Source organism: Pseudorasbora parva, chromosome 10, assembly GCF_024679245.1.
Source record: "Pseudorasbora parva isolate DD20220531a chromosome 10, ASM2467924v1, whole genome shotgun sequence".
Lineage (NCBI taxonomy): Eukaryota > Metazoa > Chordata > Actinopteri > Cypriniformes > Gobionidae > Pseudorasbora > Pseudorasbora parva.
This window is the reverse complement of record NC_090181.1, coordinates 28,855,453-28,872,722: the sequence shown is the minus strand read 5'-3', so window position 1 is coordinate 28,872,722 and position 17,270 is coordinate 28,855,453. Positions and strand designations below refer to the sequence as shown.

Below are 17,270 nucleotides of genomic sequence, written 5' to 3'. Positions count from 1 at the left end.
TGAAGCTTCTCTCTAATAAGGTGTCTGGACATTTTAGTCACCTAAGAATGTATTTTGTAACATTGATTTGTTGTGTTGTTTTTCTGCTGCTGAAAGAGGAGTTATACTGTGGAGAATCAGTCTTGTTAAAATGCCCACATCTAAGGGCAACATTTGTTCTAAGGAAGGTGTATAAATCTGGTGAAGGATTTTTGGCCTGCCGGTGCATATTCCTGTGTGATGTGGGTCTCGGTCTGTTCCTTTCTCACCAATTTTTTTTCCATTTCTATCTTTCCTTTCCACACTGGACAGGTCATTAACCACTCTGGGTTTGGTGATCTCCGCTCTGGCAGACCAGGGCGCTGGAAAGAACAAGAACAAGTTTGTGCCCTACAGAGATTCTGTGCTGACATGGCTGCTCAAGGTATGAACACTCATTCTGTCCGGTAAACACTGAGAGGGAGAATTTCCATTTTTATACCATTTTTTTTCTTCCCAATCCATTGCTACACAAACTTTAAAAATGTATAATGTCCGTCCTTCTGGTGTAACCACAGGACAGTCTGGGTGGAAACAGTCGGACTGCCATGGTTGCCACCGTGAGCCCTGCGGCAGATAATTATGATGAGACGCTGTCAACGTTGCGCTATGCAGACCGAGCAAAGAGCATCGTCAACCACGCCGTGGTAAATGAAGATCCCAATGCCAGGATCATCCGGGAACTCCGGGAGGAGGTGGAGAAACTGCGAGATCAGCTGACACAGGCTGAGGTAGACAAAAAAAATCATTTTCTTAGTGTATTTTGTTTTGTCTGTGTGTTGAACCTGTCATGTTCCTCCTCAGTCTATGAAGGCACCAGAGTTGAAGGAGAGACTGGAGGAGTCTGAAAAATTGATACAGGAGATGACGGTCACCTGGGAGCAGAAGCTGAGGAAGACTGAGGAAATTGCACAAGTAACAGCCAGAATAATTTGCTTGTTTTGTATAGATTGTAATTTTGTTTGTCTGGTTACTCTGTAGTTCATGTACCATAACACCATCAATCAGACACAGAAGTGGACGCTCATGTTCTTCTTGCATTGGGGTTTTGTTCTGCATAGGAAAGACAAAAACAGCTGGAGAGCCTTGGCATCTCTCTGCAATCTTCTGGAATCAAGGTTGGAGAAGATAAGTGCTTCCTGGTCAATCTCAATGCCGACCCTGCCCTTAATGAACTACTGGTTTATTATCTAAAGGTAATGCACAACCAGGACCCTGCACCCTGTCTTGGTACATTTGGTGCTTGAAATATGGCATCTATTATTTTTTGTAATTGTGTCTTTATGGATGTGGTTTGTGTGGTGGTAGTAACAGCAATTAACGCTGGGATGTATTGCAGGAACACACTAAGGTTGGATCAGCAGATTCCCAGGACATCCAGCTGTGTGGAATGGGCATCCAAGCAGAGCATTGTGTCATTAACATCACACCTGAGGGAGCTGTCTTTCTCAACCCTTACAGAAACTCAAGGTAATGCTTGAGATGGGTAACCCAAAAGCTCATAGGTTTAAAGCCCAGAGGGGCCAGTGCATGTACTGGAGAGTGCTTAACCACAGGCTTTATTTGCACTACGCATGCATACTGTGTTTACCACATTGGACAGGTGCTTTTATTCAAAAGTTAATTATATAAGTAAAAGGATTCAAAAAAGTGCTGAAATGCAAGCAAATCATCTCTTTTTAGGTAAATGTTAAATCTTAAGTTATATAAAATATCGATGTTACCTCTGTTGCAGAACATGTGTGAACGGATCTCCAGTCACTAGCCGGCAACAGCTTCACCATGGTGACCGTATTCTCTGGGGAAACAATCACTTTTTTAGGTCAGTGATATTACCCCAGACTGAAGAATGTCACACTGCGGCTTACTGTATGTGTACATGAATGTGCATTGTGGTTATCTTCTTTTATGTAGACACTTTAAATGTATATCTTGTTCAGAATAAATCTACCGAAGCGGCGCTTACGGGGTGAAGAAGAGGAGGGTGAAGGAGGGAGCATGAAGAACAGTAACAGTAGTGAGCAGCTGGACGGAGAGGGAGACACTGCCAGCGAGGTGTCCAGTGAGGTCAGCTTCAGCTACGAGTTTGCTCAGACTGAAGTCATGATGAAGGCTTTGGGCAGCAACGGTGAGTTTTAGCCATTAAGCTATATTAAAAACATAATTTGATATCTTTTATCGACAAGTAGTTTGATAAAGTAGTAGAAGTTTGGGGTCAGTAAGATTTGTAAATGATTTTTAAGTCTCTTATGGTAAACAAGGCATTTATTTGATCAAAAATAGTGTAAACGCAGCAATAATGTGGAATTATTGCAATAAACTATATTTGTTTAAACTATATTCCTTGCTAAATAAAACATTTTTTTTTTCAAATTTACTTGAATTTTTAAATGACTGACTCTACTAACTTTTGAATGGTAGATTAACTATAATAAAAGGTCAAACATATTGCTGTTATTGAAAATATGGACACTTATTTTGCATTTGAAAGGCATGCTACTCATTTTACATGTGAACAGGTTAGCCAATCAACACTGAGGTCATTTACATAGTCATAAAGGACAACTCCGGTGAAAAATTAACATGGTTAACAAGTAGATCATTCTCTGGGATGCGTTTTCATGTAAATTGAATGTAAAGAGTTTTATCTCTAAAAACAGATTAGCTTTTAATGCTTGTCTATGGGGCACAGAGAAATTAAATCGCTAGTTAATACCACTAATAAGGCTCAAAATAGCCTCACACTAACAAGGTAGCATAATGAGGGTCCCTACACGCAAACCGAAGCATTGAGAACTTTGTAAGTGTACAAACAGTTTAATAAGAAGATACTTTATAAAGATAGTACATTACGCGTATACGGACAGCAGCCATCTTGGAAAACAGTCTCGAGGAGTCGAGCCACGAACGCTGTGTTAAGTGATGAACTGTGACTTGGAATCTCATATGGTCCATTGTTTCCGGAAGAAAGCACTGAACAGAGCAGAGAAAATAAATACATACAAATAAAAATATTCATGTAATTAGATTTCACAAACTTAATTCCTATTGACCAGCTTACTTAGCACAGCATTCGTGGCTCGACTCGTTAAGACTTTTTTTCAAGTTTGTTGCTGTTTGTATACACGTAATGTACTGTCTTTATAAAGTGTCTTTTTATTAAACTGTTTGTACATTTGCAATGTTCTCAATGCTTCGGTTTGCATGTAGACTAGGGACCCTCATTATGCTACCGTGTTAAGCTAGGAACACACCAAGCCGACGCCGATCAACTAGTGGCGACGAAAGCAAACTGCTGAGTCGGCTCACGTTGGCTCACGTCGGCAGCGCCTTGGATCCAAAGCGGTCCAAAGTTGCCCTGACACACCAAGCCGACGCTCGACATCAGACGGCAATAGCGCGTCCGTTCTGCGCCTGCGTTAGAGGAAGTACCTTTCCGTCCCAGCTGGTGGCAGTATTCTGTTTTCGTTATTCGAAGCGGGAAACCGGAAGAGCTATAAAGATATCAGCTGTCATTTTCGTTTCCCCACACAGACGGATTCGTGCATTTCAGAAATGTTTGATACTTTGCAAATGGCATTGCCGTTGTCAGCCCTTGGTCTTTTACTTGTGGAAGAGGAAAGGTAGAAGCGGACGCGAAAAATACGAGGAACGCTCACTAAATGGGTGAAACCATGGATACCCGAAGTCGAAATGTGAAACCATAGATTATTACACTTTTTCACCTATCAATGAACCATAACAATAACAGGGCATAGCTCAAACAATACCCTGCAAATTGGCTCATTCAGATGCATTGTGGAAGTTAATGTGACACAATCTGAACAATGGCCCAAAGGATTGTTAAAATAAATATATATGTACGACGCATTCTGTCTGATTTACAGTAAATTATGTTTGTGACAATGCTTGGTGCTAGTTCAATGAATTATGACAGAATTTGTATATATTTTTTTCATTGGAAACATGCCTATGGTGACATTTCTTCAAAATGATATCATGCTGCTTCTTGCACATCACATAACAGCAGTTTGGAAATGAAATCTCCAGTGGCACAGAAATGTTAATGAAAATAATGTAACACTAAACCATACACTGAACTTAACTGACAGTAACCATGCTAACTATTAGTTTACAGATATTGCACTTTGATAACATTGTATTGTGGAAGTAACACATAATGAAAATGTCTCTATTAATTGAAAATCTATTTATTCTTAAATTAAAACATCAATAAAGATGTGTTTATTGTGTTTATTTACCCGGCTAGTTAGATGTCAAATAGCAAAATAAGGGTTAGAATTCTGCATCATCTTGTGTTTTGTGATCCTTTTTTACATAAAGAACTGTGAATGCAAGTATCCAAAGTCAAAGTTTTTTATTTTCCAATGTTCAGCACAATGGGCACAAATAGCTATATAGCAAAATGTTCATTTGTTCAAATGGAAGACAAAAAAGAAAAGAAATTACACACACACACACACACACACACACACACACACACACACACACACACACACACACACACACACACACACGTGTGTGTGTGTACCCTGATAGTTAGATTTGAGGTGCACTCCTTCCTTTTTGTGTGAGGTTCTACAAACTGCAGGTGGGTCTTCTGAGCTCCAGAACTTCCTGAGGGTCCATGTTTCTTGTAACACATGTACTGGGTTCGCAATGAATCCCACCGCTTCTTGAGCTCTTTCTCTGAGGGACAAAAGTAAAAAAACATTATGCTGAGTTATGTCAATTTCATGGCTATTGTAATGTTCATTTTTGTTCTAATGTTAACTGGATGTATTCTGGATGACAGCACTTATTTAATTTTTTTTTTTTACAGTCGCTAGAACACATTTCTCAATATATTTAGGTCACTTTTGCAAAACTCTCCACACAGTTAGTACAACCGAAATATATGAGGGCTAAACTGTGGATTTATCATTGCTTTTGGACATGAAGACATGCATTAAGTGTTTGGATATCTTTAGTGCATTTTGAATGTGAAATTAACTGCTGTGCAAAGATGAAAGTTGCACACAACAATCTAACATGCAGTTTTTTTTTAATATGGTCTACTGAAGAAGAAAAAACTATTGCAAAAAAGGAAATCTTACTGACATGACAAGTTTATTTGCGATCTCACGCCACAGTTCTGCTTTCGGCACACAGTTGACATAACGTTAACATTTTCCCGTAGTGTGATACTAAGCTGGCCTTTGCTGGATCATGCTGATCAATTTGTCTTCACTTGCCTCGGTCCACACAGCCATATATATATATAATTTTTTTTTTTTTTTTTTTTATATTCACGTGTATCGGAATGAGGAATATAATCAAATGAGACGAGACCTTTCTTTTACTGTCTATGGAGGCGTTCTGTGTTCCCTCTTGACTCTGTCGTTTACTTGCTTCGTCACTTCCGTTTTATTTTCTCGTGCACTGGTTCGCTAGCTGAACAGCAAATCAGAACGATCAAATGTCCCGACTGACCGACATGCGGCGACGCCGATTTAACATGTCGAATCGTCTGAAAAACAGCCGACGAGGACCAACGCCAGCCGACGGCGTGGAACTGTGTGGAACACACCGAGGAAACTTAGTTGGCCGACGCACAAAAACTGCCCGACGGCCGACCGTCGGCTTGGTGTGTTCCGGCCTTTAGTGTGAGGCTATTTTGAGCCTTGTTAGTGGTATTAACTAGCGATTTAATTTAACTTACTCTGTGCCCCATAGAGAAACGTTAAAAGCTAATCTGTTTTTAGAGATACAACTCTACAGTTGATTTTCATGAGAACGCATCCCAGAAAACGATCTACTCGTTAACCATATGTTAATTACCCCAGTTTAATTTTTCACAGGAGTTGTCCTTTAAAGGTACAGTAGCAAAAACATTTTGGAAAATGGTGTAAAAAATACTGTTTTTGTTATCTAACAGACCCCATGCAGGCTGTTTTACAGTCTCTGGAGCGCCAACATGAGGAGGAGAAGCGGACTGCTCTGGAGCGTCAGCGGCTGATGTACGAGCAGGAGCTGCAGCAGCTGCGCAGGCAGCTGACCCCAGACAGGCAGAGTATGCAGATACCGCAGTCGCAGCCCTTGCAGCCTCACTACCGCAGCTTGGAGAGACTGAGCCAGGGAGGAATGTCATCATCACCCAACGCCCAGCACCGCCTGCGCCAGTGGAGTGAGGAGAGGTGAGCTTTATCTTTTCAGTGGAAACAAATGTGTTTTGACTCTCCCATGGGGGAATTTGGTACATGGTGAGTTTGCTGTAACGCTCTGGTTGTGATGATGCTAGGGAGGTGGTGCTGACACGGAGCTTGCGGAAACTGAGGGAGCAGATCGTACGGGCTAATCTGTTAGTGCAGGAGGCGAGCTTCATCGCTGAAGAGCTGGACAAAAGAACCGAGTACAGAGTTACTCTACAGATCCCTGCTGCGAACCTCAATGCCAACAGGAAGGTTAGGCACCTTTTGAAACAGGTCACAGGAGAAACATAGTATGAAAGGTGCAGTCAGTTAAATTTTTGTTTTGTTTGTGTATGCAGCGAGATGCTGTCCTGAGTGAGCCTGCCATTCAAGTGAGGAGGAAAGGCAAAGGGAAGCAAATCTGGGCCCTTGAGAAGATGGAAAACCGGCTGGTGGACATGAGAGAGCTTTACCAGGAGTGGAAGGACTTTGATGAGGACAACCCCGTACGCCCTTTTCATCACAGAAGTTTTACTATCCCATAAAAATGAAAAGGTGATATGACTATGTGGTCTTACTCTCTCCATCTCATAGGTGATGCGCTCATACTTCAAGAGAGCCGACCCTTTCTTCGATGAGCAGGTGAACCACAGTTTAATCGGGGTGGCCAACGTTTTCCTCTCCTGCCTGTTCTATGATGTAAAGCTACAATATGCAGTTCCCATCATCAATCAGAAAGGAGAGGTGAGGATTATGCATTTAGATTTGCCAGCAAATATGATCAGTGGTTTGACTCGATATGAATCAGTCTTGATAACTGACTCATTTCATTTCTGAAGGAAATGTCTTCTAGAAGACGAAGTGGGATGTAAATTAAATCAAGTGCAAATTGATCTGTGAAATTGAATCTAATCGAGTCATCAAATCAAGCATGAGATACACAGTTCACTGAAGTGTTGTGTTCACTTGTTGCTGGTTTCAGGTTGCTGGGCGACTGCATGTGGAGGTAATGAGGATGGGGGGAGGGTTTGATGACAGTGTAGCTGGAGGAGATGACAGTGACGGAAGCCCGGATGGAGATGTACAGGAACGCAAGCTGGTCTGTATGGTGAGTACTGAAGTTCACTAGAGCAGAAACACAAAGTTTTGTGTGTTTAATGTTTGAGAAATGTAAGTCACTAAAGTTTTTAGTTTGAAATTATATTTTAAAAGTAAATAATAATGATACTCAATATAATATTCTAGTGTATATATTATATTATAATTGTATATATTGTATATATTTGCATATATTATATTAAACAAAAATGTCTTGCCCTGATAACATTTTCACTGGCCCCACCACAATAAATAAATAAACAAACAAACAAACAAATAAATAAATAGATAGTATCCATGTAACCCTAATAAAAAGATTATGACTCCGAAAACTACTAGCCTAACTTATACATTTAAAATATTGTTGAAGACAGTCAGTAATAAAATAAGAACAAATAATCAAATTGCGAGCAAAAGCAACAAATAAATACAACAGAAAAAACATACAAATTAAATAAACAGTTCTTTACAGGTTTTTTATGTGGGTCTAAATTAGATTGTCAGGTACAGAAATGTAAAATATCACTGCATAGTCTTCATTGTATAAATGTAGATTAACCTTTATAAACATTTTCAGTCAAGAGCAGTGAACTTCCCATACTTTTGAAAATCCAGCGTTTAGTTGATCCTGGTAAGCGCTCATTGTCACAGTTGTAAACACGCCAGCGTAAACACGTCTCGCAGACGTCCTGTAAAATTCAACCAATCAGATGATGACTTCGAAACTCATGAAGTGTGTCCAGAAAATTATGCCATATGCAACGGTCTGTGGGCATGATGTCTGAGGCTAGGACAACTAGGTGACAGTTCTGGTTCACGCTGGATTAAGCCATCGGGCAGTCCTTATTGCCAAGCCCTGTGTAATATTATATTATAGTAATTATTAGGGATGCACCGAATCCAGATTTTTGAGGTTCGGCCAAATACCGAATCCACTGGATAAGATTCTGCCGAATCCGAAACCGAATACCGAATCCAACTCCCATCCTCAGTCCATTATCACATATATAAACACATTAATGACATAAACAATGTTTACAGCAGTGTATTTTTAATTTAATAAAAAAAAAATTAAAAGGCAACATTATGACAGGATGACTGTGCCTTATTGCTGTCTGTAGATTCCTTCATGCACAAAAAAAACAGATCACCGCTTCTTTTACGTCCTTACGTAATGACGTAATTTCTATCATCCCGGCGTATGAAAATGCATTCAAACACATTCATCTGAAGTATTTGTAATCAAAACTTAGTATAGTAATAATTATTATTGTAATCATCATCATCTTGGATACGTTTTTTAATTCATGTTTTGCAAAATCACTCAATACAGCCACTGTCGTGCAAACACTGATGTTTTACACAAATTAAATAAACTTACATTGACATAACATAAACTTACACAAATCCTTGGTTCACCCGTGCTCATATATTATCAGCATCCGTATGCAGAGAAACAGCAGCCGTCCCACTCCGAGAGAAACAGTTCGGTTCAAGACGACTCTATCACGCATGCAGTATCCCAGCTCACCAGTTCTCAAAGCAAAACATGTCTCAGTTCAGTGAACTGTTGGAGTTACAACATTTACTTCAAGATATTAGTTTATTTCTAGTCTGAGGGACTGTCACTCATGTCAGAAAGTGAGTAACTATAGTAACTTGTGGGATCAGCGCTGATTTGAGACGCGAACCGTTTAGAACGATTCAGTCCGATTTGGTGAACTGGTTCGACCGGATCACTAAAAAGATCCGGTTAAAAAGAACGATTCGTTCGCGAACCGGACATCCAGCGGCTATTAGGGTTTTAGAGTATCGCGTAGTGCAAGCGGGTTCGGTTTGGTGGAAAAAAATTCTAAGATTCGGCAGAAACCGAACCCAGTCAAAAAGCCCAATATTCGGCCAAATCCGAACCCGAATCCTGGATTCGGTGCATCCCTAGTAATTATATTATAATGTTATATTAATTATGGTATAAATGTATACACTACTGTGCAAGTTTGCACAAGTCTCTTGTGCTCACCAAGGCTACAGCCTTACATAAATATATTTGGTTGATCAAAATACGGTAAAAACAGTAATAGTGTTAAATATTATTGGAGTTAAAAATAACAGTTTTTTATTTAAATATATATTCAAATGTAATTTATTGCTGTAATGGCAAAGGTGAATTTTCAGCATCATTACTCCAGTCTTCAGTGTCACATGATCCTTCAGAAATCATTCTAATATGCAGATTTTTCTGTTCAAGAAACATTTCTTATGATTATCAGTTGAACAGTTGGGCTGCTGAATATTTGTGTAGAAAAAATGATACATTTTTTTAGGATTTTTTGATCAATAGAAAGTTTTAAAAGAACAACATTTGTTTGAAATAAAAATATTTTGCTACATTATAAATTCTTTTTTTTTCATCTTTGATCACTTTGTGTTCTTGCTGAAAAAAAGTATATTAAAAAATGATATGGACCATGTTCTTGTTTTACTCTCTCAAACAGATTAAGATCCTGCAGGCCACAGGTCTCCCACAGTACCTGTCCAATTTTGTCTTCTGTCAGTACTCTTTCTGGGACCAAGCAGAGCCTGTTATTGTTGCCCCAGAAGTAGATCCATCTGCCTCCTTCTCAAGCAGCAAAGATCCCCACTGCATGGTGGTGTTTGACAGCTGTAAGGTAGGAGTCAAGAAGTGTCCCTTTACAAGTATAAAGTGAATTAAGAACAATGTGTTTGATCCTCCTAGAAATCCTGTCAACCAATCATAGCTCTAATGGTGATCCTGGAACATGGATGCTTGGTTAAATCATGTAAAGTTTAATTATTACCGTATTTTCCCGGACTATAAGTCACACTTTTTTTCATAGTTTGGCTGGTCCTGCGACTTATAATCAGGTGCGACTTCTATATCAAATTTAATTCATACTGACTGACAAGAATAAACATTTAGTTACATCTGTAGCTGCGAAATGGCACTCTATGCTGCTCCTGTAGCCATTTTTACTGAAAACAGAAAAAAACTATTAACTGAAATATTAACTTAGACTATCAACTTAGAAAGACTGAACATAAACAAAATGCCCCCCATAAAGAAAATCCTATTCTGCAAATTACAAACTGCATGTAGTAAAATATGCAGACGAGAACGATTTACACTGCGTTCGACTCGTGCGGCTGAGCCTCTCCTGGCAGACGCCTGTACAAGCACCCTTCTGTGGACTCGTTCCTCCAGCTCTGGCCATCTTGCTTTCAGTCCACGATTAGCTTTCTTCGTTTTCTTCATTACAGCCTCTGCTTTTCGCCAGTCCATCACAAGTTTCTCACTCACTTTAAACTTTCTTTCTGCTGCTCGATTATGCACAGCATGCTGACGCGAGTGTGTGAGTGTGCGGCTCCCGCTCTCCGCTCTGCCCTAATGCGACTTATAGTCCAGTGCGACTTATATAGGTTTTTTTTCTCCTCATGATGCATTTTTTTGACTGATGCGACATACTCCGGAGCAACTTATAGTCTGGAAAATACGGTACTAATATTGAATTTCAGCATTAAATGCTCAATATGTAAGATTTTTGGATTAAAATATCCAAAAATTATTAGAACAGTGTTATATATTTTGTGTACTTGCATTTTCAAGCGCCGCTAAATCAATGCGTCATCAAGCTACGCCTTTGTTTTGAATAAGCGCCCTCTAGCGATGGTGAATAACATATTGTGGCTTTAATAAACTACTAACATGCATTTACTTGTTATACTCTCTGCAATGCAGGAGCATGCTGTGAATGTAACAGAGGAATTTATAGAGTATCTAACAGAGGGTGCCGTAGCCATCGAGGTTTTTGGACACAGACAGGCGGATCCAGGCAGGAACCCTGCGCTGTGGGATCTCAGCATCATCCAGGCTAAAACACGCACATTACGAGACAGGTGAACACAAAATTGAGCTTCACCCCCATGCAATTGTCTGATTAGGCTAATACAAACTTCAGAAATGTAGAGAGCATTGTGTTCATTAGGCGTCTAGTATCTGATGATCTGCTTCCCGTTTTTTGGTCTGGTTTGACTCTTGTCCTCAGGTGGAGTGAGGTAACGCGCAAGTTAGAGATGTGGGTGCAGATTCTGGAGCTAAATGAGAATGGAGAGTACATGCCCGTGGAGGTGGTGTCAGCACGAGATGTTCGCACGGGAGGCATCTTCCAGCTCAAACAGGTCAGGACATCTCATGTTCCTGCGGGGTTATAAATTATACTACTGTAAGCATGTAGCACACTGCTGCCATCTATAGTTATATTATGATCAGATCATGATCAGAATATAGCATAGCATGACCTATCTTATGACTCAGATTTGAGATTTGAGGCTTTTTTTTATAGTCACATGCTACAGATGGTACAAGGTGTTTTTGAAAGCTTGCCTTGAGAAAATTCTGTATTGCTTTTGTATAGATTTATTTATGAGGCATGTACTTTGTATTTTGCTTGCGGTCTGTTATTGTATCAACACTGTGTTTAACATTTTGCTTTAGGGTTTTTGTCATGGGGTATTAACAGTTTTTGTGCATCTTTCCCAGGGCCAGTCTCGGCGGGTTCAAGTGGAAGTACGTTCGGTACAGGACTCCGGCACAATGCCTTTGATATCAGAGATCATTCTGGGAGTGTCCATTGGCTGTGTGGAGATCAGGCAGGTGCGGATGACCAAAAACAATGAGCCACAAGAGGTAAATGTGCTTTTTCACTTGAGCTTTTAGCATTTAGCAGGATCATGTTTGGATATTGTCAGAGAAACTGTAATGTTTATATTGTTTTTCTTTGTAGGCTGAGGGTGATGAAATGGACAGTTATCAGGTATGTGTGGTTGTGATGCTGTACATGTGACATTGATTTTCAGTTGCTAATAGAAGTGATTTATTCTATTGTGATTTATATTTATTATATTATATGCTGTTCTTTTAACTATTCATTAAATGTGCACTATGTAGTATTTTTGCAGTAAAATATCAAAAAACCACTAGGCCAGTGACCCAGTGTTATATATTTTGTTCAGTTGAGTACTTACAATATACCAAATGTTTCCAACTATTTGTAAATTGAGAAAATTGCTATTTTGACCAAGGACCAGGACGTTTCAGCATAGTGTTTGAGCGAGTCGCCTGTCAATGGCGTCATATCTGTGTTACCCTCAGTTTTATTCTGCTGGAGCGCTTTTCTCTTAGCAGTGTGAACATGTCACAGCAGCGCCGAGCGAACGCACAGAGTAACGTCATAACATCATTTTAAACAAACTTAAATGTATCTAATATGATAAACAAAGCTGCTTTATCTTATACTCATGACTGGAAAAAGCGGAAGTGCGCGCGCCCGGCGACTGTGTCCTGTCCTGTCATAATAAAAGTCCCGGTACTCACGAGCCGTGTGTTTGTATAACAATCGCTCCAGCGGCCGTGCTCAGCTCCACAACACCCTGCCATGCTCTGCTTTACACTACAGTAATGTTAATAATCACATTCATCAGCATGATTTCTGCCCAAGTCCTATTTTCCACCGGCTGTGAGGTGAAGACCACATGTCCCAAGATACTGCGCTCACACTTGGCGTCATCAAACTACGCCTTTGTTTAGAATAGGCACCCTCTAGTGTACGGAAAGTTACATTGTGCACCTTTAAAGAATCCTTTAAAAAAGTATAATTTTCCACAAAAATATTAAGCAGTACAACTGTTTTCAACATTGAAAATAATTAGAAATGTTTTTACTATATCAGTGTATTAGAATTATTTCTAAAAAAAATAACACTGAACACTGCAACACTGGCTGCTTCAAATTTAGCTTTGTCATCACACAGATAGATGACACTTTAAAGGTGTTATGAACTGGCTTTAAAAAAAAAAAAAAAACTGTTGTCTGAGGCCTGCCGACGGGCGTACGTTTCGGTAGGCTGTCTGAAAAACACATAGCCCCGGGACTACTATTATATATAAAAAAGATGTTTTACTCACATAAGTGATTCACACAAGTGAGCACATTCCTGTCGGATCCAATTTAGAAGTCACAGCATTATGATCCAAAGGAAGCTTATGCAGCGAGTGTGTTCTTCCACAACATCTTGCTATCTTCTTCGTCATGTTCTGTAGAGGCGGTATTTTGCATGATCTGTTGGACCTGGTGTCTATAAATGTTTTTTTTTTGTTTTACTAAAAATTAGGTTTTCAGCTCTGAAACTTATATAATATTCTTATATTACCATGACCTTTTATAAATCAAAAGCTCAAGGGAAAGTTGATTTCTCAATTCATCACCCCTTTAAAATACATTCTGAAAGAAAGAGAGTTTTCGTGGTGCTCCTGCTGAGGTGCAGCTTTGAATCCGGTCTGCATCATTTCCTGATTACATTCTTGTCTCTCCCTCCCACTTGTTTCCTGTCTTTCTCTACAGTCCTGCCTATTAAAGGCATAAAAGGTCTATTAATTAACAAAAAACTGGCAAGCAAAAGCAACTTTTGTGGTTATGCATTTGTCCATCACCCTGTAGGAACGTGATTTAGAGCGTCTGCGGCGTCAGTGGCTCACCGCTCTCACTAAGAGACAAGAATATCTGGACCAACATCTTCAGACCTTGGTCAGCAAAACAGGTAAAAACCAGGCAGAGACATTTACTGTTTTGTAGTCTCAGCTTAGTAGTGGACTACAAAATGGAGATTCCTCTCTTTAATTTGTTGCTAATTACTTTTGTTCTACCCTCATTTGGGGGTATTTTATGTTTGTTGTTACTATTTGTGTCACATCATGCATTGGTCCAAAAAAACACTCCACATTTGTTTAGAATCAAAATCTTTTATAATTCAGACTCAAAAGCAGGTGGGGAAAAATGTTGAGATTTGACTGAATTAGAGCTACATTTATTGGGCAACATTTTATCTCTGCCTGTACATGTACATGACATTTTCTTTATAGCATTAAACTAAAATTGTGAGAAATCTTGTGAGCAGAAGGTTTCAGGGGCAGAGCCAATGATCTATTATTTTTCTTTCTTGGTTTCTTGACAGCTCTGCTTATATAATCCAATAAATATGACTCAACAAAACAAGTCATTTTCAACTTTTCTAAACTTAATGATTCTAAAGTTTTCTAAAATAAATGATGTTATTATAATATTAAATAATGATTTTAGTTAGAGATGGATATAGGCATTTAATAGGGTTGGGCATTGACAGAAATGTTATGATTTTTTTTTTTTTTTTTTTTGATTCACAAGCTTGTGATTCAATTTGATTCAGTTCGATTTAATAATTAGGGCTGACAGCAGGTACGACAGTACATGGCAAATCTCATAAAAAAAATCTCTCAACTAATGTTGTAATCTATATAAGGAACTACAGTTGGTACATATATAATAAAGTTTGAATGACAATTATGATTTTATATATATATATATATATATATATATATATATATATATATATATATATATATATATATATATATATATATTAGCTGGCTGTCATTAAAAATATGATTCAAATATTTAAACTTTGAATATTGAACAATATCTAATTTAAAATATAAAGTTAAAATACAATTAATATGCAATATAATGCTTAAATTGAGCAAAATGCTCAAATCAATGTGATAACCGAATTAGGTAAAAACAAAGTAACACAAAAGTAACCAAAAAATAGTAATATAGATTATATTACCTTAAATGTGTAAAGTAATGGATTACGTTACTAACTACAATTTTTGTCATGTAATTTAGAATCAGTAACCAACTACAATTTGTAAGTAATCTACTCAGCACTGTATATACATACACACAAATATATTTATTGTATATATTGATGAAGGGACTTCTCTGCAGAAATGGCTTTTGTAAGCATAACATGGAAATTAAAGGAAACATTAAGTTTGCTCTCTCTTTGTCAGATAAGTCCGAGGATGACGTGGAGAGGGAGGCGCAGCTGCTTGAGTGGCGTCTGACGCTCACAGAGGAGAGAAATGCAGTGATGGTGCCCTCTGCTGGCAGTGGAATACCAGGAGCTCCTGCTGAGTGGTAGGACACCGCTGCAGTCATTCTGAGCAATTTGTATTTAAACTGAAGAGTTAAAATAAGTGTTATAGATAGCTGCTATACATATTATCTGTCAGAGGAGCTTTGAATGACATTTAATGTAAAATTAGCTTAGTTTTATGCAGTTTGCTTTTTAGGGAGGCTGTTGAAATCCTTAAATGATGGGTTTTGACAGATTGATATTTGGATTTGAGGCTTTGTTTGTGAAATGAATGTCAGTATCAGTTAAACAGTTTTTACAAGTGTTTAATCGTGAGTATTTGGACCATGTGTTGATTTTATGTCTGTCTTGGCAGGGTACCAGTACCTGGGATGGAAACTCACATTCCAGTGCTCTTCCTCGACTTGAGCAGTATGTTTTTCCTGCCTGCTGAAGAACAGCAATGTCTTCTGTGACCTTTCTTCCATTGCTCCCATTTGCAAGCACTATTTATCTGAACACTCATTTTCACACTTTGTTTCTGTTCGTCCTCCCTCCAGCTGATGACTTCAGCTCTCAGGAGAACCTAGACGTCCCTGAGGCCGGTGGTTGGGACGCTATGCTCAGCTCAGAAGATGAGGATGAATTTTTTGACCTTCAGATCGTCAAACACTACGATGGAGAGGTGAGTGTGACCCATTGACACTCGTGGCTCTCGCAGGCTCCTTAGTTGTTTTTGAAGGAATTTATTAAAAAACCTCTTTCACTTTCAGGTGAAAGCCGAAGCCTCTTGGGACTCCACGGTTCATGAATGTCCGCAGCTGAGTCGAGGGGCCACTCCAGATCAGAGAGTGTACTTGATCGTCCGCACCGTGGTACAGCTCAGCCATCCTGCAGAGATGCAGCTAGTCCTGCGCAAACGCATCTGTGTGAACCTCACTGGACGACAGGTGCGACAGTCTATTTTAAATGACCTACACTATTAGCAGAGCCGGAGAAAAGTCTCCTCACACTTTCTGCATTAATTACGCTTAACATACAGCTGTTCCATGTGTGTTAGTTGCTTAGAAACCCTATATTTTTCATATCTATCTCTGTGAAATGTTCTTTTTGTTTGTTTAAACAGGGTTTTGCCCAAAATTTCTTGAGAAGAATGTCCACCAGGAGCACTATTCCTGGCTGTGGTGTGACTTTTGAGGTTGTTTCCAACATCCCAGGGGTAGGCAAACGAAATCTTTTTTTGTGTATGTGTATAATGAATTAGTAGCTGAATTATATGGGTTTCCAGTTATCAATGGCACTATAATTCTTTCACTTCAAATTCAGAACGGTGTTGTTAATGCTAACAAAATAAATCTGAATTACAATATAAATGATGCCAAATAACTGAAATAACATATAAATAAATAAATAAAAATAATAAAAGCTAAATACAAATATTAAAAAGAAAAAAGAAAAACTAATAAAAATTAAACAAATTAAAAAGCTGAAAATATAAAAATAAAAGCTAATTCAAAATGTTAATAAATACTCTAAAAGTATGAATACTGCTCTACAAAGGCAAAAGACATTAACTCACTGAAGTGTGGAACTGAGAAAAATTACTTTAAAGATTTTTTCTTATCCAGCCAAATTAATTAATGGTAGGGCACTGAAAATCTGGCATTAAGATGCTTTAGTAATGAAAATTATCTACATAATTTGACTTTTGACCCCTATTTTGAAGTTACTGCACTCTGCCTTTTGTGTTGTCTGCAAAAATTGAGGAGTCATGCCAAGGCAAAAGGCATTAACTTCCATATTATCAATATTTGGTTGCTGATCACCATTTACAAAATCATTATAGTAACACCTGTATAAACTCTAATGATCATGGCATTTATTTTGGATGATTTACCATTACTTATATCCATCTTCTTATTACTATCATGTGCTTTGGTTGTATTCTGATGCCATTATTAAGACATTAGACATGACACAATACCTCTTGTAA

General features: G+C 38.6%; 1 protein-coding gene across 3 annotated transcripts in view; it reads left to right on the top strand.

Moving 5' to 3' along the window:
* The window catches only part of kif13ba (kinesin family member 13Ba), a 70,645-nt gene that overhangs the window by 37,156 nt on the left and 16,219 nt on the right, over positions 1 to 17,270 (top strand). For all 3 annotated transcript variants that reach the window (XM_067455756.1, XM_067455755.1, XM_067455757.1), the window contains exons 10-32: positions 292 to 403; positions 537 to 749; positions 823 to 933; positions 1,080 to 1,214; positions 1,358 to 1,488; positions 1,754 to 1,840; positions 1,959 to 2,146; positions 5,957 to 6,215; positions 6,320 to 6,482; positions 6,569 to 6,715; positions 6,804 to 6,953; positions 7,192 to 7,317; positions 9,803 to 9,976; positions 11,065 to 11,222; positions 11,372 to 11,504; positions 11,866 to 12,012; positions 12,110 to 12,139; positions 13,822 to 13,921; positions 15,213 to 15,339; positions 15,654 to 15,709; positions 15,838 to 15,962; positions 16,051 to 16,227; positions 16,404 to 16,496. In XM_067455756.1, the coding sequence (XP_067311857.1) occupies positions 292 to 403; positions 537 to 749; positions 823 to 933; positions 1,080 to 1,214; positions 1,358 to 1,488; positions 1,754 to 1,840; positions 1,959 to 2,146; positions 5,957 to 6,215; positions 6,320 to 6,482; positions 6,569 to 6,715; positions 6,804 to 6,953; positions 7,192 to 7,317; positions 9,803 to 9,976; positions 11,065 to 11,222; positions 11,372 to 11,504; positions 11,866 to 12,012; positions 12,110 to 12,139; positions 13,822 to 13,921; positions 15,213 to 15,339; positions 15,654 to 15,709; positions 15,838 to 15,962; positions 16,051 to 16,227; positions 16,404 to 16,496 (3,142 nt within the window). The remainder of the gene's footprint in view (positions 1 to 291; positions 404 to 536; positions 750 to 822; positions 934 to 1,079; positions 1,215 to 1,357; positions 1,489 to 1,753; positions 1,841 to 1,958; positions 2,147 to 5,956; positions 6,216 to 6,319; positions 6,483 to 6,568; positions 6,716 to 6,803; positions 6,954 to 7,191; positions 7,318 to 9,802; positions 9,977 to 11,064; positions 11,223 to 11,371; positions 11,505 to 11,865; positions 12,013 to 12,109; positions 12,140 to 13,821; positions 13,922 to 15,212; positions 15,340 to 15,653; positions 15,710 to 15,837; positions 15,963 to 16,050; positions 16,228 to 16,403; positions 16,497 to 17,270) is intronic.